Here is a 26,011-nt window from a genome sequence, read left to right on the forward strand (position 1 = left end):
CAGACGCACAGAGACAGGGAAAGCCAGACGCACAGAGACAGGGAAAGCCAGACGCACAGAGACAGGGAAAGCCAAGACGCACAGAGACAGGGAAAGCCAGACGCACAGAGACAGGGAAAGCCAGACGCACAGAGACAGGGAAAGCCAGACGCACAGAGACAGGGAAAGCCAGACGCACAGAGACAGGGAAAGCCAGACGCACAGAGACAGGGAAAGCCAGACGCACAGAGACAGGGAAAGCCAGACGCACAGAGACAGGGAAAGCCAGACGCACAGAGACAGGTAAAGCCAGACGCACAGAGACAGGGAAAGCCAGACGCACAGAGACAGGGAAAGCCAGACGCACAGAGACAGGGAAAGCCAGACGCACAGAGACAGGGAAAAGCCAGACGCACAGAGACAGGGAAAGCCAGGACGCACAGAGACAGGGAAAGCCAGACGCACAGAGACAGGGAAAGCCAGACGCACAGAGACAGGGAAAGCCAGACGCACAGAGACAGGGAAAGCCAGACGCACAGAGACAGGGAAAGCCCAGACGCACAGAGACAGGGAAAGCCAGACGCACAGAGACAGGGAAAGCCAGACGCACAGAGACAGGGAAAGCCAGACGCACAGAGACAGGGAAAGCCAGACGCACAGAGACAGGGAAAGCCAGACGCACAGAGACAGGGAAAGCCAGACGCACAGAGACAGGGAAAGCCAGACGCACAGAGACAGGGAAAGCCAGACGCACAGAGACAGGGAAAGCCAGACGCACAGAGACAGGGAAAGCCAGACGCACAGAGACAGGGAAAGCCAGACGCACAGAGACAGGGAAAGCCAGACGCACAGAGACAGGGAAAGCCAGACGCACAGAGACAGGGAAAGCCAGACGCACAGAGACAGGGAAAGCCAGACGCACAGAGACAGGGAAAGCCAGACGCACAGAGACAGGGAAAGCCAGACGCACAGAGACAGGGAAAGCCAGACGCACAGAGACAGGGAATAGCCAGACGCACAGAGACAGGGAAAGCCAGACGCACAGAGACAGGGAAAAGCCAGACGCACAGAGACATGGAAAGCCAGACGCACAGAGACAGGGAAAGCCAGACGCACAGAGACAGGGAAAGCCATACGCACAGAGACAGGGAAAGCCAGATCGCACAGAGACAGGGAAAAGCCAGACGCACAGAGACAGGGAAAGCCAGACGCACAGAGACCAGGAAAGCCAGACGCACAGAGACAGGGAAAGCAGACGCACAGAGACAGGGAAGCCAGACGCCAGAGACAGGAAAGCCAGACGCACAGAGACAGGGAAAGCCAGACGCACAGAGACAGGGAAAGCCAGACGCACAGAGACAGGGAAGCCAGACGCACAGAGACAGGGAAAGCCAGACGCACAGAGACAGGGAAAGCCAGACGCACAGAGACAGGGAAAGCAGACGCACAGAGACAGGGAAAGCCAGACGCACAGAGACAGGGAAAGCCAGACGCACAGAGACAGGGAAAGCCAGACGCACAGAGACAGGGAAAGCCAGACGCACAGAGACAGGGAAAGCCAGACGCACAGAGACAGGGAAAGCCAGACGCACAGAGACAGGGAAAGCCAGACGCACAGAGACAGGGAAAGCCAGACGCACAGAGACAGGGAAAGCCAGACGCACAGAGACAGGGAAAGCCAGACGCACAGAGACAGGGAAAGCCAGACGCACAGAGACAGGGAAAGCCAGACGCACAGAGACAGGGAAAGCCAGACGCACAGAGACAGGGAAAGCCAGACGCACAGAGACAGGGAAAGCCAGACGCACAGAGACAGGGAAAGCCAGACGCACAGAGACAGGGAAAGCCAGACGCACAGAGACAGGGAAAGCCAGACGCACAGAGACAGGGAAAGCCAGACGCACAGAGACAGGGAAAGCCAGACGCACAGAGACAGGGAAAGCCAGACGCACAGAGACAGGGAAAAGCCAGACGCACAGAGACAGGGAAAGCCAGACGCACAGAGACAGGGAAAGCCAGACGCACAGAGACAGGGAAAGCCAGACGCACAGAGACAGGGAAGCCAGACGCACAGAGACAGGGAAAGCCAGACGCACAGAGACAGGGAAAGCCAGACGCACAGAGACAGGGAAAGCCAGACGCACAGAGACAGGGAAAGCCAGACGCACAGAGACAGGGAAAGCCAGACGCACAGAGACAGGGAAAGCCAGACGCACAGAGACAGGGAAAGCCAGACGCACAGAGACAGGGAAAGCCAGACGCACAGAGACAGGGAAAGCCAGACGCACAGAGACAGGGAAGCCAGACGCACAGAGACAGGGAAAGCCAGACGCACAGAGACAGGGAAAGCCAGACGCACAGAGACAGGGAAAGCCAGACGCACAGAGACAGGGAAAGCCAGACGCACAGAGACAGGGAAAGCCAGACGCACAGAGACAGGGAAAGCCAGACGCACAGAGACAGGGAAAGCCAGACGCACAGAGACAGGGAAAGCCAGACGCACAGAGACAGGGAAAGCCAGACGCACAGAGACAGGGAAAGCCAGACGCACAGAGACAGGGAAAGCCAGACGCACAGAGACAGGGAAAGCCAGACGCACAGAGACAGGGAAAGCCAGACGCACAGAGACAGGGAAAGCCAGACGCACAGAGACAGGGAAAGCCAGACGCACAGAGACAGGGAAAGCCAGACGCACAGAGACAGGGAAAGCCAGACGCACAGAGACATGAAAGCCAGACGCACAGAGACAGGGAAAGCCAGACGCACAGAGACAGGGAAAGCCAGACGCACAGAGACAGGGAAAGCCAGACGCACAGAGACAGGGAAAGCCAGACGCACAGAGACAGGGAAAGCCAGACGCACAGAGACAGGGAAAGCCAGACGCACAGAGACAGGGAAAGCCAGACGCACAGAGACAGGGAAAGCCAGACGCACAGAGACAGGGAAAGCCAGACGCACAGAGACAGGGAAAGCCAGACGCACAGGAGGAGACAGGGTGAAAGCCAGACGCACAGAGACAGGTGAAAGCCAGACGCACAAGAGACTGGAAAGCCAGACGCACAGAGACGGGAAAGCCAGACGCACAGAGACAGGGAAAGCCAGACGCACAGAGACAGGGAAAGCCAGACGCACAGAGACAGGGAAAGCCAGACGCACAGAGACAGGGAAAGCCAGACGCACAGAGACAGACAGAGACAGGGAAAGCCAGACGCACAGAGACAGACAGAGAGAGAGAGAGCCAGACGCACAGAGACAGACAGAGAGAGAGAGAGAGCCAGACACACAGAGACAGACAGAGAGAGAGAGAGAGGGAGCCAGACACACAGGGACAGACAGAGAGAGAGAGCCAGACACGCAGGGACAGAGACAGAGAGAGAGAGCCAGACACGCAGGGACAGAGAGAGAGCCAGACACGCAGGGACAGAGAGAGAGCCAGACACGCAGGGACAGAGAGAGAGCCAGACACGCAGGGACAGAGAGAGAGCCAGACACGCAGGGACAGAGAGAGAGCCAGACACGCAGGGACAGAGAGAGAGCCAGACACGCAGGGACAGAGAGAGAGCCAGACACACAGGGACAGAGAGAGAGCCAGACACACAGGGACAGAGAGAGAGCCAGACACACAGGGACAGAGAGAGAGCCAGACACACAGGGACAGAGAGAGAGCCAGACACACAGAGCCAGAGAGAGAGCCAGACGCACAGAGCCAGAGAGAGAGCCAGACGCACAGAGACAGAGAAAGCCAGACGCACAGAGACAGATACTGACACACACAGACAGAGAGAGAGAGAGCCAGACACACACAGACAGAGACAGAGACTGACACACAGGGACAGAGAGAGAGAGAGAAAGCCAGATGCACAGAGACAGACAGAGAGGGAGAGAGAGAGCCAGACACACAGGGACAGAGAGAGAGAGAGAGAGCCAGACACTCAGGGACAGAGAGAGAGCCAGACACACAGGGACAGAGACAGAGAGAGAGAGAGTGAGAGAGAGCCAGACACACAGGGACAGAGAGAGAGCCAGACACACAGGGACAGAGAGAGAGAGAGCCAGACACACAGGGACAGAGACAGAGAGAGAGAGTGAGAGAGAGCCAGACACACAGGGACAGAGAGAGAGCCAGACACACAGGGACAGAGAGAGAGCCAGACGCACAGAGACAGATACTGACACACACAGACAGAGAGAGAGAGAGAGCCAGACACACATAGACAGAGACAGAGACTGACACACAGAGACAGAGAGAGAGAGAAAGCCAGACGCACAGAGACAGAGAAAGCCAGATGCACAGAGGCAGACAGAGAGAGAGAGAGAGAGAGAGAGCCAGACACACAGAGACAGAGAGAGAGAGAGAGAGAGCCAGACACACAGGGACAGAGAGAGAGAGAGAGAGAGCCAGACACACAGGGACAGAGACAGAGAGAGAGAGCCAGACACACAGGGACAGAGAGAGAGAGCCAGACACACAGGGACAGAGAGAGAGCCAGACACACAGGGACAGAGAGAGAGCCAGACACACAGAGACAGAGAGAGAGCCAGACACACAGAGACAGAGAGAGAGCCAGACACACAGAGAGCCAGACACACATAGACAGAGAGAGAGAGAGAGCCAGACGCACAGAGACACAGAAAGCCAGACGCACAGAGACCGATACTGACACACACAGACAGAGAGAGAGAGCCAGCCAGACACACATAGACAGAGACAGAGACTGACACACAGAGACAGATAGAGAGAGAAAGCCAGACGCACAGAGACAGAGAAAGCCAGATGCACAGAGACAGACAGAGAGAGAGAGAGTGAGCCAGACACACAGAGACAGACAGAGAGAGAGAGAGAGGGAGCCAGACACACAGCGACAGAGAGAGAGAGAGAGCCAGACACACAGGGACAGAGAGAGAGAGCCAGACACACAGGGACAGAGAGAGAGAGCCAGACACACAGGGACAGAGAGAGAGCCAGACGCACAGAGACAGAGAGAGAGCCAGACGCACAGAGACAGAGAGAGAGCCAGACGCACAGAGCCAGAGAGAGAGAGCCAGACGCACAGAGCCAGAGAGAGAGAGCCAGACGCACAGAGCCAGAGAGAGAGAGCCAGACGCACAGAGCCAGAGAGAGAGAGCCAGACGCACAGAGCCAGAGAGAGAGAGCCAGACGCACAGAGCCAGAGAGAGAGAGCCAGACGCACAGAGCCAGAGAGAGAGAGCCAGACGCACGGAGCCAGAGAGAGAGAGCCAGACGCACGGAGCCAGAGAGAGAGAGCCAGACGCACGGAGCCAGAGAGAGAGAGCCAGACGCACGGAGCCAGAGAGAGAGAGCCAGACGCACAGAGCCAGAGAGAGAGAGCCAGACGCACAGAGCCAGAGAGAGAGAGCCAGACGCACAGAGCCAGAGAGAGAGCCAGACGCACAGAGCCAGAGAGAGAGCCAGACGCACAGAGCCAGAGAGAGAGCCAGACGCACAGAGCCAGAGAGAGAGCCAGACGCACAGAGCCAGAGAGAGAGCCAGACGCACAGAGCCAGAGAGAGAGCCAGACGCACAGAGCCAGAGAGAGAGCCAGACGCACAGAGCCAGAGAGAGAGCCAGACGCACAGAGCCAGAGAGAGAGCCAGACGCACAGAGCCAGAGAGAGAGCCAGACGCACAGAGCCAGAGAGAGAGCCAGACGCACAGAGCCAGAGAGAGAGCCAGACGCACAGAGCCAGAGAGAGAGCCAGACGCACAGAGCCAGAGAGAGAGCCAGACGCACAGAGCCAGAGAGAGAGCCAGACGCACAGAGCCAGAGAGAGAGCCAGACGCACAGAGCCAGAGAGAGAGCCAGACGCACAGAGCCAGACGCACAGAGCCAGACGCACAGAGCCAGACGCACAGAGCCAGACGCACAGAGCCAGACGCACAGAGCCAGACGCACAGAGCCAGACGCACAGAGCCAGACGCACAGAGCCAGACGCACAGAGCCAGACGCACAGAGCCAGACGCACAGAGCCAGACGCACAGAGCCAGACGCACAGAGCCAGACGCACAGAGCCAGACGCACAGAGCCAGACGCACAGAGCCAGACGCACAGAGCCAGACGCACAGAGCCAGAGAGAGAGGCAACGAGAGGGAGACAAAGGGAGAGGGGGAGAGAAGGATACAAACATAGCGATGGGGTTTGGAGGGAGAGGGATGGAGCAGGATGAACGAGCAGACAAAGTGTTTGGTGCGCCTGACGTGAAAAGCCAGGCCCAGACTTAATTGCGAGCGAGGCAGGGGAGAGACAATCATTCCCTAAATGAAACAGACTTTCTTGAAATTCTGCTGAATGCTTCTCCAGATCCAGAGTTAGAGAAAAATAGTCACTCCTTGAACAGGTGACAGCGTTGACACGGATAAGTCAGCAGATAGGATGAATGGGAGGGTGCTGAGAGTAGTGAAGATGCTCCCCTCAGACCTCCTCCTATGTGCAGGGGTGGGGCTTCAGGACTGGAGAATTTCACATGTACCCACTTGTTCAAAAAATATGTAGAAACTTAAAGCTGATAATTCCTAACCAGTAAGTCTAATAAAAACAGAAAATGCTGGAAAGCAGGTGTGGCAGCATCTGTGGAGAGAGAAACAGTTAGCATTTTGACTCTGTATGACTCTTCAGAGCTGAAGAGAGGTAGAAATGTGATGGATTTTATCCTGTTGAGCAGGGGTTGGGGTGGAACAAGATCAAGGTTGGGTAAGTGGGGGCTCGAGTCATTGGACAAAGATGACAAGGACATGGCAAAGGGATTGGTAACGATAGTGTGGAATGTATTCATGTCCACTCAGTTTAATGTTGGTGAGGATGGATCTTTCAGAAATAAGGGTAAACTTCACAGGCACTTGGATATGCACTGACTAATAAAGAGAAATCAATGTAAGTTTGTGAAGGGCAAATTGTGCTTGACTCGCACTGAGTTTTTAATAAAGTAAGAGAGCATGGACAAGGCCAGTGCAAAAGGTGTTTGATGAATTATCAGTTGTTAGCAACATTTAAGATCATGAGATAAAAGGGGCAGGAGCAACACGGATACAAAATTGGCTCAATGACTGGGAACAATGAGATGTGGTACTTGGCTCTTTGTCAGACTGGATGGTGGTATCCATTCAGTGCTAGGGTCATGATTTTTTTATATACAACAATAACTTGGACATGAGGGTACAGGGCATGAATTCAGAAGTGGCACATGATGTGAGTGTAGTAGAGTGAGGAAGATTAGATTAGAATTGAGCAAGGGATAGCCAGGCAGGTGGAATGGATGGACACTGGCAGGTGGAATGGATGGACACTGGCAGGTGGAATGGATGGACACTGGCAGGTGGAATGGATGGACACTGGCAGGTGGAATGGATGGACACTGGCAGGTGGAATGGATGGACACTGGCAGGTGGAATGGATGGACACTGGCAGGTGGAATGGATGGACACTGGCAGGTGGAATGGATGGACACTGGCAGGTGGAATGGATGGACACTGGCAGGTGGAATGGATGGACACTGGCAGGTGGAATGGATGGACACTGGCAGGTGGAATGGATGGACACTGGCCGGTGGAATGGATGGACACTGGCCGGTGGAATGGATGGACACTGGCCGGTGGAATGGATGGACACTGGCCGGTGGAATGGATGGACACTGGCAGGTGGAATGGATGGACACTGGCAGGTGGAATGGATGGACACTGGCAGGTGGAATGGATGGACACTGGCAGGTGGAATGGATGGACACTGGCAGGTGGAATGGATGGACACTGGCAGGTGGAATGGATGGACACTGGCAGGTGGAATGGATGGACACTGGCAGGTGGCATGGATGGACACTGGCAGGCGGAATGGATGGACACTGGCTGGTGGAATGGATGGACACTGGCTGGTGGAATGGATGGACACTGGCAGGTGGAATGGATGGACACTGGCAGGTGGTGGTGAATGCAATGAACAATGAGATGATGCTTTGTGCTAGAAAGAACGCAGGGAGATCATCTAAACTAAATAATAGCATTTTAAAAGCTGCAGGTATTTGTGCACAGGTCTCTGAAGGTGACAGGACAGGTTAACAAAGCAGTTAGAGGGGGGAAATAGTGGTAATGTCACTGAATGTCACTAATGCCCTGGGGATGCGGGTTCGATCCCTAGACAGCAGCTGGTGGAATTTAAATTCAATTAGTACATCTGGAAATGAAAGCTAGTCTCAGTAATGGTGACCATGAAACTATCATCAATTGTTGTAAAAACCCATCTGGGTCACTAATGCCCCTTTAGGGAAGGAAATCTGTCCTTCCCTAGTCCTACATCGCCTCCTAACTATCCTCAAATGGTCTAGCAAGCCAAGGGCAATTAGGGATGGGTAACAAATGCTGGCCTTGGCAGTGGCACCCACATCCCATGAAAGAATAAAGGAAAAAGATAAAGGATATGGGATCCTGGAGTTTAGGAATAGAGGCATACAAAACAAGGAAGTTGTAAGACACCTTTACAAACCACTAGTTTGGCCCCAGCACATCAGGAAGAATATGATAGTTAGTTAGGGAAGAGCTTGACTGGAATGGTCCAGCACTGATGGGACATAAAAAGATACAAACAAGGAGCAAGAGTAGGCCATTCAGCCCCTCAAGCCTGCTCCGTCATTTAATAAGATCATGTCTGATCTGATAGTAACCTCAAATCTGCATCCTGCCTACTCCCGATAACCTACCACCTCCTTGAACAAAGAAAAGTACAGCACAGGAACAGGCCCTTTGGCCCTCCAAGCCTGCACCGATCATATTGCCCGTCAACTAAAACATTTTGCACTTCTGGGGTCCGTATCCCTCTATTCCCATCCTATTCATGTATTTGTCAAGCTGCCTCTTAAACACCACCATCGTACCTGCTTCCACCACCTCCTCTGGCAACGAATTCCAGACACTCACTACCCTCTGCGTAAAAAACTTGCCTCGCACATCTCCTCTATAGTTTTCTCCTCTCACCTTAAATCGATGTCCCCTAGTAATTGACTCTTCCACCCTGGGAAAAAGCTTCTGACTATCTACTCTGTCCATGCCAATCATAATTTTGTAAACTTCCATCAAGTCGCCCCTCAATCTCTGTCGCTCTGGTGAAAACAATCCGAGTTTCTCCAATCTCTCCTCATAGCTAATAACCTCCAGACCAGGCATCATCCTGGTAAACTTCCTCTGCACCCTCTCCAATGCCTCCATATCCTTCTGGTAATGTGGTGACCAGAATTGCACACAGTATTCCAAGTGTGGTCTAACCAAGGTTCTATACAGATGCATCATGACTTCCCAGCTTTTATACTCAATACCCCTGCCAATGAAGGCAAGCATGCCATATGCCTTCCTGACTACCTTATCCACCTGGGTTGCCACTTTCAGTGACCTGAATTTCATAATCTCAATTTTGTCAAATATATTTTATATAATATATAATATATATAATATATAATAATAGGGAACTTCTTCACTCAGAGAGTGGTGAGAGTGTGGAACGAGCTGCCATCTGACGTGGTAAATGCAGGCTCACTCTTAAGTTTTAAGAATAAATTGGATAGATACATGGATGGGAGAGTCTGGAGGGTTATGAACTAGGTGCAGGTCAATGGGACTAGCAGAATAATATTTCGGCACAGACTAGAAGGGCTGAATGGCCTGTTTTTCTGTGCTGTAGTTTTCAATGGTTCTATGGTTCCATATCGGAAACCCTTCCTCCTACACCATCTGTTCAGCCACATGTTCAGCTGCACTATCTTCCTTTTTCAAGCCTCACTGGCACGTGGCACAGGGAATAATCCTGAGATTACAACCCTAGAGGTCCTGTTTTTTAATTTTCTGCCTAACTCCCTGAAATCCCGCTTCAGGACCTCGTCACTTTTCCTGCCTATTTCATTAGTAGCAATGTGTACCACGACCTCTGGCTGTTCTCCCTTCCCACTCAGAGTGCCCCATACCTGATCAGAGACATCTTGATTATCAAGAATCTACCCACCTCTGCCTTCAATGATTCTGTTTCCACTGCTTTTTCAGGAAGAGTTCCAAAGACTCACGAGCATCTGAGTGAAAAAATTTCACCTTAGCTCTGTTTTAAATGGGTGACCCTTATTTTTAAACAGTGATCCCTAGTGCTAGATTCTCGCACAAGAGCGAACACCCTCTCTACATCCACTCTGTCAAGACCCCTCAAGATCTTATAAGGTTTCAATCAAGTCACCTCTTACTATTCTAAATTCCAGCCGTTACAAGCCTAACCTGTCCAACCTTTCCTCATAAGACAACCCACTCATTCCAGGTATTAGTCTAGTAAACCTCCTCTGAACTGCTTCCAATGCATTTACATGCTGCCTTAAAAAAGGAATCCAAAACCGTACATTTTACTCCCGATGTGCTCTCATCATTGCTTTGTATTGTTAAGTTGTTTAGAAATGAAGACGGAAACCAGTTTTACTGCTTGTTCATAACACTCTCCACAGACAGAACTAACCTCAGTTGCTATCCCTTTTATACAACCAAATGGGTTTTTAAAAATTTGTTCTTGAGATGTAGGCGTCACTTGCTAGGCCATTTCAGAGGGCATTTAAGAGTCAACCACATTGCTGTGGGTCTGGAGTAAAGACAGCAGATTTCCTTCCCTAAAGGACATTAGTGAACCAGATGGGTTTTACAACATTAGACTTTTAATTCCAGCTTTTTATTGAATTCAAATTGATTTGAACACAGGTCCCCAGAGCATTACCCTGAGTCTCCGGGTCACTAATCTAATGACAATACCACCTCCCCTACTCAGTTAAACTCAGTACTCAGTTAAACAACCTAATAATTAGCAATTAAATTTTTTTAACTGTTTCTTTCCCTGACAGATTTCCCTCTCCATAAAAAAGTAACCCTTCAGTTTATGTAATCACACGAAAAATGGTAATAACCAACATCAATATTTATTTTTTCATTCAATAAATTGATCTTAATCCCCTCTTTAAAAAAAGGTGTATAGATATGCCCACATAAAAGTATTTTTTTAAAGAAAAAGATGTCACTCTTTGAGGATCTCTGGTAACTCTTTGGAGCTTCCTCCTCTCTTGGTGAAGCAGTCAGCTAATTGGTAGCTGCTATTGATCCATTTGATCTTGGCAATTCCCTTATTCTCAAGTATCTGTCTTAAGCTTGCAATGTCAATTTGCAATCTCTTCTCGTTAATGCACTTTGTAGAGTGAACTTTTTTGCCCAAAGTGACTTGTTATCAATAAAACATTTGATAGGTACTGTTGCTGAATCCCCTTTTCCATTTAAAACTTCTGCCAGTATCTTTGATGTAAAGAATGTCATATCTACTGCCTCAACAAAGGCAGGAGCCTCCACTGTTAATGTACCTTATACAACTCTTCATATCTTTTTAGATTCCCAAGCCAAAAGGGCAGCATTTGCTTTTTTCCCCTCATGAGAAATGTTATAAATCTTCCCGCACTCGAAAATCCTTCACATAGGTTTGCATAAGATGCGTCATAGAACACAATCTGTTTCATTTTTCTAACATCACCCAAAGATGGCAATTTCAAAACACGCTGTTCCATTTTTAACATTGTCAATGTTTTGTTTGCCTGAATGATTTCTTCAACCTTGGGATCATTCATTTTAGTGCTCAATTCCAAAACCTCAAAACTGACATCTTGTTTGTTTGCCTAGTCAATTGAGTTGCCCAATTAGACTTCTGAGTTCCTCTTTTTCTGTTTCAGAAGTCACTATCTTTCTGGGAGGCCCTGCCACAACTATTTGCAGTGGGATTGACATTCTCTAAATCGGATTGCTGATGTAAAAGGACCTGTGATCCGTTCTACCTGATTTCCAATCCAATGTACTTAAACGCACCAGAAGCCTGATTTTCAATTTTAAACTCCATTCTGAGCCCATTAATGACAATTGTTTCAAATTCACTATTCCACCCTACAAAAAAATCATCTACATGCATCATAAAGATGTCTGCAAGCTTCCCTCCATGATGCCAATAAAACATTGCAGGTCTGCTTCCAACTGAAGACAGCCCAACTTTAACAAAACTGAGATAAAAACAAAAAACTGCGGATGCTGGAAATTCAAAACAAAAACAGAATTATCTGGAAAAACTCAGCAGGTCTGGCAGCATCGGCGGAGAAGAAAAGAGTTGACATTTTGAGTCCTCATGACCTTTCAACAGAACTGCTAATTCTGTTTTTGTTTTTAACAAATCTGACTTCACTGAGAAACACCAAACTCTGGAAGTGTCATTTAAACCGTACACATATTTATTTAGCTTCCAGAGAATCCCTTCTATGTTTGGCACCAATTTTGGTGGATGGAGAAAAACTTCCCTTTGAAGTTGGTATCCCTGCAAAAAAGCAGCTTTAATAACAATGAACTTGCATTCCCAAGCATTTGTACCCTGCTGTAGGTGAATCTACTCTTATATCCTGATCACCCAATTTTTCTTCAAACCTTCGTGCCACTAGCCTGGCTTTAGCTTTATAAGTCCCGTCAGGAAGCACCTTTTCTGTGCCTATCCATCTATGAGACAGAGCTGGCTGACCCCCATCAGGCACCTCTGTGTATACTCCAAACTCTTTCCAGCTATGTAGTTCTTGCTGTTTGGCATCCTTTATTAATTTATCACCTAATTTGTTTGAAGTTACTAAGACATCTCGATCACATGGGCTTCTGCTCCTTGTAGCATTACCAGTCTCTGCCATATTCCTTGACCTTGTTAAGCTACGCCCTCCAGCCTGTCTTCTCTCGTGCTTTGGACTGTTACTGTTTGATCTCCTTCCCCCATTTATAGATATTGTTTCAACAGTTTGCGATCACTTCCTAGAGGCTTGTTCACTCCCAGGCCCACTGTTTGAACTGATGCTGCCTTTCCGTGCCTTCCATTTTAGCACTTCATGTTCCCAATCCATAGGCCTAACCTCCTGTCTTTATCTCGTACATTTAATATATTTATATTTTAATATATTTTTTCAGTGATCTTCCCTGCTGTACCTACAATCGTCGCATCTTGCCATTGACTGGCCCCTTCTGGCAAGTATGTAACTTTAGTGCCAACTTTCCTCTGGGACAGATTGCCTCATCATCTTCATCCAAATAGCTGTCTCTATCTTCAAATATCCTGTCAACTTCAGCTACCTGGGCCTCACAATCATGCAACATATGGGTACGAGAAGTACATGGTTCCTGGTGACTTCCTACACTTTCTGAACCCGCAAACTTGTAGTCTGCACCAACTAACCAAATCGTAATCTTAATGGCACAAAAGGAGGCCATTTGGCCCATCATATCTGCACCAGTTCTCCAAATGAGCATTATGACCTAGTGCCATTGCCCTGCCTTTTCCCTGTAACCCTAATGAATGTACCCGATTAATCTAGTTCCCATGTTGTAAAATGACTGTTTTACCATCTTTGCCTATAATCTTTCCCGGGTCTTCCCACTCATTAAGTCCTCTTTTGTAGTATACCATGTTTCCCTGATTGAAAATAGTTTCTGATGGATGTACAATGTGCCTTAGAGTTTCTTTCTGAAACTTCGTCTTTAAGGAACGCTCTTCTACCTGTGTGTAGTGCATTTAAATACTCAGAAAAGGTAGAACTAATCGTTCCCATGCTAGAGCTGATGTTAATTTACAGCTTGGCCTATCTGCCAATATTTTATGAAGCATCTCATCTATAACCACATGATTTCTTTCACACACTCCGTTACTAAAGGAGCTTTCAACGCGGAAATTATCACTATTACATTCGTACTTTCACACATATCCTGGAACTTGTCGTTAGCAAATTCTCCCCATTATCAGTGAGGAATTTTGCCAGTGATCCCAATCCAGTCTCTATTCACTTCTCCATTACCTGATCCACAATTATTTTCTTTTCTTTACTGTATATGATTGTCGATTGGCTAAACCTTGTTACCAAATCTACGAAATGTAAAATAAAAATGTCCTTTTCTTTATCCCATACCTTCAAATCCGTCACCACAACTTAACTGAAATCCCTCGCTAAAGGTAGATTCACTACATATATCACATCTATCGCTTATCTCTTCTATGCGTTTAACATACGCTCCATCCCTTATTCCTGCATCCCTGAACAACATTTTTAATCTTTGCGAAGAAGGGTAGGTGAACTGCTGTTGCAATTTTAACACAATTTGTTTTTTGTCTTCAAAATTCCTATCTCCTGATATTAATAACACTTTAATCTCCTTATTAGAAAAGTTAGGTTTCATTAAAGGAACACAGAATCCAGATTACCTAAATTGTAAATCCATAGGTTTTTCAAAGACAATGGCCTTGTCATTTTCCATGTCTGGCTTCATTTGCACTTTCTTCATCGATGGTCTGCTCGACAGTAATGGTATTTCGCGAGACACTATATCCATGCTGATGAAACGATTGACTCCAGCTATCTTACAGGGAATCACTACCCTTCTTAAAGATTCTGGATATTATCTCCAAATCTAAAACTGATGGAACTCTCAAATTCTTTAACCTTATTCCAGCCCTTGTCATTTAAGGAGCATTTTAACCAGTCTATTCCACAGACTGGAGACGTATATTCCCTATCTAGTTGAAGGACTCTGCCACCAAGACATTCATCACAGGGCTGAAACTTCTTGTAACTAATACAATGCCCTTGCTTTGGTCAATATCTTCTTCATCTTCTTCTGAGCCTCCTGTCTCATGTTTAATTTCAAACAACTTATGTCGTTTAGGACAGTTCATTGCATAATGATATTTTGAATTGCATCTAAAACACTGATTGACCACACCCTGGGCATTTCTGGGGTTCATTCCTTTGTCATACATCCCTAATACTTTTCTCCTGCCATAGCTGTCCAAGATGTTCCTGTCTGCATTGTTTCCAGCTACAAATCTCCTTTTGTACTGACGCCTACACCCTGTTTCTAAACGATCTCACCATTCCGTTAACGTTGTATCCTCCATTTTCTGTCTGAGCGCTAAATGTCTCCTTTGTACCATGAACGCTGCTGGAAAGGAATGTTTTCAGAGGAATTTTTTTTTTAACAGATTCTGACATCTGTTCTAGCAGTATGTGTGACTTTCTGTAAACTTAATTCACATAAGGACTAGAAGCCTGTCCATTTTCAATACTTTGGCACAGCCTAGTAACTTGAACACCATCACCAATTGGGGAATTTCTAGATGGAACTTTTGCATTTTTGTATTTAGCCTACTGGATTCCATTATGTAACCTTCTGTGGAACTTTCTTCCAGCTTTCTAAATTTGTCAAAATAAGCACTTAATAAACCATCCTTCTGATAGATCTCATGACATTTCCAAACCTTTACCTGTGTCCAAATGCTTCAGCTCCAACCCTGAAAACACTTTTCATCATATTTCGCTTTTGTCTGGTAACGAAAGTACCAAGGCCATTTCCTGCTTTTTCTTTGGCAAGGATGTACCCCGGGTCCACATGGTTACTTCATTCTTCCATTGCTCATAGGGCTCACTCTCAGAAAACATCGGTGGTCATACCTCAAAGCTTTACATTTTGATTCGGCCATTCTCTTTTTTAGTGACTCCAAACCACTGCTCTTAAAGTCAACTCCAAATACAGTCTTTTGTCCAAAGAAAGCTTAGTTTTCAATCTTTTACTTACAAGCAGCAACCATTTTCTGCTACCACTGGTAAGTTCCAATAGTTGTTTAGAAATGAAGACTGAAACCAAGACATGTACGACTGAAGCAGAGAAGGCTGAGGTTCTTTCATAGAGGTGTTTAACATCATACAGGAGAAACAGAAATGGTTTCCAATGGCTGGAGTGTGGATAATTAAAGGTGGATTGGTCAAAGAAATGGAGGTGATGTGACAAAAATTTCCATGCAGTAAGTTGTCAGGGTTTGGATGCATTGCCTGGATAGGGTGGCGGAACTTTCAGGATTCGTCTTTCAAAGAGAACTGGAGAAATATGGAAAGAAAATGTAGGAAAATGAGGGAAGAGTGGTGAAATGCAACTAACTAGATTACTCACAACCTGGCGCAGACGCAGTGGGCCGAATGGCCTCCTGTTTTATGACAGGCAAAGAGTGTGATGGAGATATAGTCAGGCACGCAGTGTGAGCTGGGAGTGGGACAGAGTGAGGAACAGGAAAGAAATGGGCTGGGAGAGGGAGAGATACTGGCTGGAGGGCCAGCAATTGGAGTTTCAGCTCTTGACAATTCTCACATTAAAGAGCACTGAAGCTGTGATAAGACAGCAGCCATTCTCACTATCAAGTCTTCTCTTTCTCCTTTCATTTTAGCTGCAGTTCTGTATGTCGGAGATTCCATCAACTCTGTAGTCATGACCCCCTGTGGAAAAGGCACTGCAAGAGATACTGGCTGCTGTCTGAGTGAGTATCAGGATGGTGAGGGCAGGTGGGAGGGAACAATAGAATTTACATTTTAAAAAAAGAAAAACATGTATAATGGAGAATGAAAGGCAATGTGGGAAAAGGCCATGCAAGACCTAACAGGAGTATGTGAAACAGCCTTCAAGAAGCCTGCAGCATGTATGCATGAGTCTGCTATGTAACAAAACTGAAGTTTGGGAGAACCATTTGGAATTCCACTGTCAAGTGGGTATGTGTTAACTTGCTAGTTCTGTTTTAAATCTAAAATCTATTTTGAACTCTTGCCTTAAAGGGGATGCGTAACTGGGAGTCAAGTCAATTAAGAATTTTAGGATTATAGTAGTAAGTAATTGTAGTCTTATGTATGTGCTTGAAATATTTTATTTGTTAATAAATATTTAAATTTTTTATTAAATCTCTGAAAGTCTTGGTGGACTCATTACTTCTGAATTCAGTGCACACCCCATCTTCTCGTGATAAATACAAATTGCAAAACTGTTGTGATAGTGCGACCAAGTTTCCCTTGAGGATTTGGTCTGCCTGGCGCACATCATCTGCCACATCATAAATTGGGGGCTCTTCATGGGATATTTGAAGCTCCTTGATTTGGTTTGGGGTTGGTGAATCTTAAAGCTACGAGCACTAGAAGCACATTGAATTCAGGATTTGGTGTGAGGGCTTTAAGCGGTGAGACTGCAAAAATAGCTGTATCCATAGCTAAAACAAGTTGGGAAGTAGAAGATATAACTCTGATTATGTTACGCAAAATATCTAAGGATAAGTTAACAGACTTGGTGGATTAGTTGAGGTTACCTCTAGGGGCAAAGAAAGCAGATATAGTTGAAGTGATAGCAAAGCATTTGAAATGGGAAGGGATACCTGACACTAGTGATTCACAGCTGGAGGTAGTGAGACTTTAGTTACAAATGAAGAAGCTTGAACTTGAACAAGCAAAGGAACTGAAAAAAATTAAACTATAGGCAACAGAAAAAGAATGGACAGAGAAAGGAATGTGAAGTATGTGAAGGGGAAGTCTTTTCATGTGTACAGAGTGAAGCAGGTAAAGATATTGAAATTTTAAGAGAGACAAGCTAGTCAATCCTTAATATAATGGGAGAATGATATTTGTTGTTCAGAGGGAGTATTGCAGGAACAAGTGATAAGTGGGGTTTATGGAGATGCTGAACCCATTCCATTGTGGAAGGCAAATTTAAAGAGTAAAAGTGAAAACAGGTGAGGTGATTTCTGGAGTAGTAGAAAAATTGCCCATTGCAGGGGTTCAATTTCTTTTAGATAATGAAAATACAGGGTTGCAGATGTGGGTGATGGCTCCAGTAGTTGAGCAGCCCGTGGCAGACCATGGAATAGATTTGCAGAAAAGCATCCTGGATTGTTTCCAGATTGTGTAGTAATGAGATCAGAAGTTCACAGGTTGAAACACAAAGACGAGGAAGTTAAAAGGCAGGGAAAAGGTATTGAAGTTCAGTTAGCTGATACAATCTTTAATAAGATTGTTCACAAAGAGAGAATTGAAGCTGAGGCGTTTAGCTGAAGGATGTTGGTAGTATTACAACAAAAGGATCCAGTAATATCAGACAGCTTACTCAGAAACAGGCAGAATGTATTCCAGAATGTTATTACCTTAAGGGTAATGTGTTAATGAGGAAGTGGAGACTGTATCAAGTTTCAGCAGATGAAAAACGGATGGAAGTGCATCAGATTGTTGTATCATCTGGATATAGCAATAAGATACTGATAGTAGCTTGTGAAATTCCAATAGGAGGCTTTTAGGAATTAGAAAGACACATGCAAAAATACAAGAACATTTTTATTGGCCCGGATTGCACAGAGATATAGTCAAATTCTGCAGAACATGTCACATTTCAGTTGATAAAACCACAAGCAATGATTAAGCTGACACCTTTAATTCCAATTCAAGCATTTGAGGAACTTTTTACTAGGGTCATGATTGATTGTGTAGGACCCCTCCCTAAGACAAAAAGTGGAAATCAGTACATGCTGACAATAGATGTGTCTACAAGGTTTCCGGAAGTGATATCTTTAGAAATATTACAGCAAAGAGGATTGTTGAATAGTTGACTAAATTTTTTTACAAGATTTGATTTACCAAAAGAAATACAATCAGATCAGGGTTCAAATTTCATGTCACAGCTGTTTAAGGAAGTAATGAACAGTTTGGGGATAAAACAGTTGAAGTCAACAGCTTATCATCCGGAATTACAAGGGGCTTTGGAAAGCTGGCATCAAACTTTAAAAACCATAATGAGGGCTTATTGTCGGCACTATCCACAGGATTGGGATAGGGGAATTCCATTCTTGTTATTTGCTATTAGGGATGCTTCTAATAGATTGACTGAACTTAGCCCTTTTGAATCACTCTATGGTCATGAGGTAAGGGGACCACTAAAGTTAATTCATGAGAAATTGGTGGGTCAAAATTCAGAAATTACTCTCCTAGATTATGTATCAAACTTCAGAGAAAGATTGAACAGAGCATGTGAGTTAGCTAGGGAACATTTAAAGATGTCGCGGCAGATGATGGAAGCAAAGATAGATAGGTGAGCCACAGCTCATAGTTTTGTTGCTGTTAGCTTTGTTACTAGTTCTGAGTGCATCGTTGAAGGCAAGATTTAGTGGGCCTTACAAGGTTCAAAAGAAACAACGAAATAAATTATTTAAAAATACATAAAAAAGAAAGAAGCAGAGGATGTGACATGTAAGGATGCTTAAAAAGCACTTGGACAGGAAAGAGGACCAAAAGGAGGTATTAGTGGTGGTAGATGAGAAAGAGGCAGAAAGGAAGGATTCTGAAATTGATTTTCCTCTAATCAAATTGGATAATGATGTGGTACTTAAAAAATTTAAATGTAATATTTAGTTACCTTCTAGACAAGTGCAAAAGTGATTTGGAGATGCTATTGCAGTCACACAAAGCTATTTGTAGGACTAAGCTAGGGAGGGCAAATTTAGCTACACATGATGAGTGCAGGGGATTAATCTTCAATTAAGCAACATCCTTATAGATTAACTCCAGAAAAGTTATCACAAGTACAAAAAGAAATTGAATTCATGCTTCAAAATGACATTATTGAGTCTAGTTGCAGTAACTAGAGTTTGCCTGTTCTATTGGTACCGAAACTGGAAGAAACACAAAGACTGTGTGTGGACTATTGAAAACTGAATGCAGTGACAAAAGTGGATTCATATCCTACACCACAGTTGGAAGATTGTTCTACTTTCTCGATACAATCAAGTTTATCACAAAGATTGACTTGCTGAGAGGATATTGGCAAGTACTGTTATCAGAGAGAATAAAGGAGATATTGGCTTTTGTGATGCCAGATGGATTATATCAGTTTGCAGTCATGCCGTTTGGTATGAAAAATGAACCAGCACTATTTCAAAGACTGACAAAGTAATTGCAGGACTGAGCAATTGTGCTGTTTATATTGACGACTTGATAGTTTTCAATCAAAGTGGGAGGAGCATTTACAACATCTGGAAAAATTGCTTAGAAGATTACAAGAAGCTAATTTGTTGATCAATTTGGTTAAAAGTGAAATCACAAAAGTGCAAGTTATGTATCTAGATCATTGGACATGAAAAGATGGTTCCAAGAGATGTGAAAGTCAAAGCTATCGTGGATTTCCCCATGCCTACAACAAAATGAGAATGTTTAAGATTTCTGTGTTTTACTGGAAACTTGTACCCAAATTTAGCCAAGTGGTTGCTCCATTGACTAAACTATTAAAAAAGAACAAGACGTTTCAATGAACACAGGAATGTCAGGAGGAATTTGACAGTTTAAAAACTGTACTGACTATGACACCAAGTACATTGGCTGTACGCAATTATGTCAAGCAATTTAAGTTGGCCTTTGACGTGAGTGATGTAGGCATTGGTGCTGCACTGTTACAAGAAGATAAAACGAATTGAGAAACCGATAGGGCATTTTTCACGAAAATTGAATGTACAACAGAGAAAATATTCAATGATCGAAAAGGAGACTCTGAGCCTGGTGTTAGCCTTGCAACACTTTGAGGTTTATGTTGTAAACAGTTTACCAGAAGGAATTGTTTATACAGACCACAATCCTTTAAAATTTCTGGACAGATTTTGAGACCGAAGTGCAAGGCTGTTCAGATGGTGTTTATCACTGCAACTGTTTAATCTACAGATTACACGTGTGGCTGGATGAGAAAATCTAATTGGAGATGCATTTTCGTGAGTTTAAAGCTCAAAGGGAAATTGGACATTTAAAACCTGGACACTAGACTGAAATGACTCCTGTTGATACTAAGGATTTGTGTGTGTGTGTATATATATATATATATATATATATATATGCATGCATCTGGTAATGTAATATTGTTAGTATATAGATACGTATAGCAGGTAGTATAAGATGGGTTTTAGGAAAATGAAGCAGTCTTTTTAAATTATGAAGGTTCATTTTCTCGAGGGCGGGGGGTCATGAAAGTATCATAATTCTCAATGTTTTTCTCATTATTATACAGGAGGTATAGTTGGGTCTGTCTGTGTGACTTAATCACATTTGGAGTCAAGTAAACTGCAAGCTTTAATTCATGAAAAGAAGCTCGGTGCTTGACATGCTAATGAGTAAATATGGATGCTGGCTTAGCATGTAAGGTGTGAAGAGAATTTGCATTTTTAGATAGATGAAGGGAGATTTTGGATTTTAATCTGTTTTCAATGAGCATGATAAGCTTGATTAAGGAATATAAAGGCAAAATACTGCGGACGCTAGAAACCTGAAACAAAAATAGCTGGAAAAACTCAGTAGGTCTGACAGCATCTGTGGAGAGAAAGACAGTTAACATTTCAAGCCCTCAAGATCTCAAAATCTGTCCAGAAATTTTAAAGCCACAGATGCTGTCAGACCTGTTGAGTTTTTCCAGCATTTTTTGTTTTTATTGGCTAAGGAATGTGTTTATTTTTCACAAAGGTTACTGACGAATAGTAGCAACATGAATATTTTTATGTTGTGAGGAAGATACAACTTCAAAGACATTAGAAACAATATCATTTACATATTAGAGAGGAACATACATGAAAGAGAATGAGGATATGTGTCAGAAGAAGGCCCTGTGAGAGCTAACTGAAGTGTGTGAAGTAGCCTTCATGAAGCCTCCAGCATTTGTGCATAAACCTGCTGTCTACCAAAACTGAAGCTGGAGAAAAGCCATTTGGCATTCCGCTGTCCAGGGTACAGTGTTAATTTGCTGGATCTGTTTGGAATCTAACATTTTTGGACCATTGCCTTAAAGGGGGGTGTAACTGGGATCAGGTTAATTAGGAATTTTAGGAATTATTAGATTAGTAATTGTAGTCTTATGTATTCTTTACATCTCTTATTTTGTTAATAAATATTTTAATTTAAAAAAAAATTCTCAAAGTATTGGTGGGCTGATTATTTCTGAATTCAGTGCATGCATCTCGAATTAAATACAAATTGCAAAACTATTGTGATCGTGCGACCAGGTTTCCCTGGTGGATTTGGTTCACCTGGGACACACCATCTGCCTGTCATAAGAGGTACCAGAAATCTCTTGATCTCTGTCTTGGATCCTCTCGATGACTGAGTCGAGACAGCCCTCTGGGTTAGAGTGTTCCAATGATTCACTACCAGCTGACTGAAGAAATTCCTCCTCATTTCGTCCTAAATAGCTGACCCCTTATTCTAAGACCCATGTTCTAGATTTCCCAATGAGGAGGTAGGAGGGGTGCAACCTCTCCTCAGCATGTACCCTGTGAAGCCCCTTAAGAATTGTATACATTTCAATTAAATCACCTTTCATTCTTCTAAACTCAATGGGAATATAGTCTAGTCTACTTTATCTCTGTGCATAGGACAATCTTGTCATCCCAGGAACTAGTCTAGTCAATCTTTGCTGCCCTCCGTCTTGGGCAACCATGTCTTTCCTTATGTAAAGAGATGAAAACTGTGCGTATATTCCAGCTGTGGTCTCACCAAGGCCATGTACATTTGCAGGACTCTAATCCCTTTGTAATAAAGGCTGACATGCTTTGCCTTCAGTTACGTGGAGAGATTGGAGAAGCTGGGCCTGCCCTCAGAAGAGAAGGCTCAGGAGATTTGATAGAGGCTTTTGAAATTATGAGGAATCTGGACACCTCTCGGAACCTCAGGAGATTATGCGAAACTGTTGTTATTGGTGAAGGATTGAGAACCAGAGGACACTGACCTAAGGAAGAAACGACAACGCAATGAGGAAATACTTTCACACAGCGAGTGTATAGGATCTGGAATGTGCTGCCCGAGCTCAATAGTGGCTTTGGAGAGGAAATTGGGTCATTACCTGAAAAGAGCAGACTTGCAGGACTATAGGGGGAAGGGAGGCTCACTGAATTGCTCTTGTAGAGAGCTAGCACGAACATGAAAGACTGAATGGGAGTCGGATGTGTTGTGAACATTCTCTGGTTCTATAATTACCTGGCTCTGCACCTTGGGGTTGGGAGGGTGGTGTGTGTGTGTGTTTTGTATATATGCAGGCACTCTGAATGCTGAGAATACTGAATATCTCTCTCCTCTGCTCACTGTCTTGTCAGGGATGAGAAAGTGAAGCAGAATCTGTGTTGGATGGAGCTGTTCCGCCAGTTCTACTGTGACCTGGGGCGATACATTGATCACTACGCAGAGCTGAAAAGGGCCTGGGAGGATTTGAAGAAGTACTTGAGGCAAAAGTGTCCTCGTATGATCACCTCCTTAAACGGTAACTAGAAAAGGGTGGTCATTCATACTATTGTGTGGTTGTGCCCAGTGATCCTGCTGCAACAATCTCGGGCTGGGGCTGGGGGTCGGGGTGGGTGGGCTGCAGATATCTGAAAGCTGGTGCCCAGTGATGCTGCTGCAACAATCTTGCGCCGGAGGGTCTGGCGAAGCTGCAGACATCCCAAACTGGCCAGACCTTGTTGATATTTTTGTGTGTGTGAGAGAAGCCAATGGCAAGGCTCAGTCCAGTTGATCCATGGAGCAGAATGTCATCAAAGCTGCTGCACAGGAGACTGGAACACTCATAGGAAGATGGGAGAGGATTAGAGAACTTGCGGAGGCGAGGGAGAGGGGAGGCTTAGTGAGTACGAGGATGTGAGGGAGAGGGGAGAGGGTGGGTCAGTGAGGGGAGAGGGTGGGGCAGTGAGAGGCTGTGAGGGGAGAGGGTGGGTCAGTGAGGGGCTGTGAGGGGAGAGGGTGGGGCAGTGAGGGGAGAGGGTGGGGCAGTGAGGGGAGAGGGTGGGTCAGTGAGGGGAGAGGGTGGGTCAGTGAGGGGAGAGGGTGGGTCAGTGAGGGGAGAGGGTGGGTCAGTGAGGGGAGAGGGTGGGTCAGTGAGGGGCTGTGAGGGGAGAGGGTGGGTCAGTGAGGGGCTGTGAGGGGAGAGGGTGGGTCAGTGAGGGGAGAGGGTGGGTCAGTGAGGGGAGAGGGTGGGGCAGTGAGGGGAGAGGGTGGGTCAGTGAGGGGAGAGGGTGGGTCAGTGAGGGGCTGTGAGGGGAGAGGGTGGGTCAGTGAGGGGCTGTGAGGGGAGAGGGTGGGTCAGTGAGGGGAGAGGGTGGGTCGGTGAGGGGAGAGGGTGGGTCAGTGAGGGGCTGTGAGGGGAGAGGGTGGGTCAGTGAGGGGCTGTGAGGGGAGAGGGTGGGTCAGTGAGGGGCTGTGAGGGGAGAGGGTGGGTCGGTGAGGGGCTGTGAGGGGAGAGGGTGGGTCGGTGAGGGTCGGTGAGGGGAGATGGTGGGTCAGTGAGGGGAGAGGGTGGGTCGGTGAGGGGAGAGGGTGGGTCGGTGAGGGGAGAAGGTGGGTCGGTGAGGGGAGAAGGTGGGTCAGTGAGGGGAGAGGGTGGGTCAGTGAGGGGAGAGGGTGGGTCGGTGAGGGGAGAGGGTGGGTCGGTGAGGGGAGAGGGTGGGTCGGTGAGGGGAGAGGGTGGGTCAGTGAGGGTCAGTGAGGGGAGAGGGTGGGTCAGTGAGGGGCAGTGAGGGGAGAGGGTGGGTCAGTGAGGGGCTGTGAGGGGAGAGGGTGGGTCAGTGAGGGTCAGTGAGGGGAGAGGGTGGGTCAGTGAGGGGCTGTGAGGGGAGAGGGTGGGTCAGTGAGGGGCTGTGAGGGGAGAGGGTGGGTCAGTGAGGGTCAGTGAGGGGAGAGGGTGGGTCAGTGAGGGGCTGTGAGTGGAGAGGGTGGGTCAGTGAGGGGCTGTGAGGGGAGAGGGTGGGTCAGTGAGGGGCTGTGAAGGGAGAGGGTGGGTCAGTGAGGGGAGAGGGTGGGTCAGTGAGGGGCTGTGAGGGGAGAGGGTGGGTCAGTGAGGGGAGAGGGTGGGTCGGTGAGGGTCAGTGAGGGGAGAGGGTGGGTCAGTGAGGGGAGAGGGTGGGTCGGTGAGGGGAGAGGGTGGGTCAGTGAGGGTCAGTGAGGGGAGAGGGTGGGTCAGTGAGGGGAGAGGGTGGGTCGGTGAGGGGAGAGGGTGGGTCAGTGAGGGTCAGTGAGGGGAGAGGGTGGGTCAGTGAGGGTCAGTGAGGGGAGAGGGTTGGTCAGTGAGGGGAGAGGGTGGGTCTGTGAGGGTCAGTGAGGGGAGAGGGTGGGTCAGTGAGGGTCAGTGAGGGGAGAGGGTGGGTCAGTGAGGGGAGAGGGTGGGTCAGTGAGGGGCTGTGAGGGGAGAGGGTGGGTCAGTGAGGGGCTGTGAGGGGAGAGGGTGGGTCAGTGAGGGGAGAGGGTGGGTCAGTGAGGGGCTGTGAGGGGAGAGGGTGGGTCAGTGAGGGGAGAGGGTGGGTCAGTGAGGGTCGGTGAGGCGAGAGGGTGGGTCAGTGAGGGGAGAGGGTGGGTCGGTGAGGGGAGAGGGTGGGTCGGTGAGGGGAGAGGGTGGTTCAGTGAGGGGAGAGGGTGGGTCAGTGAGGGTCAGTGAGGGGAGAGGGTGGGTCAGTGAGGGGAGAGGGTGGGTCAGTGAGGGGAGAGGGTGGGTCAGTGAGGGGAGAGGGTGGGGCAGTGAGGGTCAGTGAGGGGAGAGGGTGGGTCAGTGAGGGGAGAGGGTGGATCAGTGAGGGGAGAGGGTGGGTCAGTGAGGGGAGAGGGTGGGTCAGTGAGGGGAGAGGGTGGGTCAGTGAGGGGAGAGGGTGGGGCAGTGAGGGGAGAGGGTGGGTCAGTGAGGGGCTGTGAGGGGAGAGGGTGTGTCAGTGAGGGTCAGTGAGGGGAGAGGGTGGGTCAGTGTGGGGAAAGGGTGGGTCAGTGAGGGGAGAGGGTGGGTCAGTGAGGGTCAGTGAGGGGAGAGGGTGGGTCAGTGAGGGGAGAGGGTGGGTCAGTGAGGGTCAGTGAGGGGAGAGGGTGGGTCAGTGAGGGGAGAGGGTGGGTCAGTGAGGGGAGAGGGTGGGGCAGTGAGGGGAGAGGGTGGGTCAGTGTGGGGAAAGGGTGGGTCAGTGAGGGGAGAGGGTGGGTCAGTGAGGGTCAGTGAGGGGAGAGGGTGGGTCGGTGAGGGGAGAGGGTGGGTCGGTGAGGGGAGAGGGTGGGTCGGTGAGGGGAGAGGGTGGGTCAGTGAGGGGAGAGGGTGGGTCAGTGAGGGTCAGTGAGGGGAGAGGGTGGGTCAGTGAGGGGAGAGGGTGGGTCGGTGAGGGGAGAGGGTGGGT

The 26,011-nt window shown here is 47.5% G+C and overlaps 1 protein-coding gene across 1 annotated transcript in view; it reads left to right on the plus strand.

The window, feature by feature from the left end:
• LOC121273559 (F-box only protein 3-like) overlaps positions 1–23,133 on the plus strand; it is a gene marked incomplete at its 3' end in the record, with an annotated part of 31,316 nt that extends 8,183 nt beyond the window's left edge. The window contains exons 2-3 of the mRNA XM_041180730.1: positions 16,271–16,360; positions 22,970–23,133. Of these exons, the coding sequence (XP_041036664.1) occupies positions 16,271–16,360; positions 22,970–23,133 (254 nt within the window). The remainder of the gene's footprint in view (positions 1–16,270; positions 16,361–22,969) is intronic.
• Positions 23,134–26,011: the final 2,878 nt, after the last annotated feature.

This window comes from Carcharodon carcharias, assembly GCF_017639515.1.
Source record: "Carcharodon carcharias isolate sCarCar2 chromosome 25 unlocalized genomic scaffold, sCarCar2.pri SUPER_25_unloc_1, whole genome shotgun sequence".
Taxonomy (NCBI): domain Eukaryota; kingdom Metazoa; phylum Chordata; class Chondrichthyes; order Lamniformes; family Lamnidae; genus Carcharodon; species Carcharodon carcharias.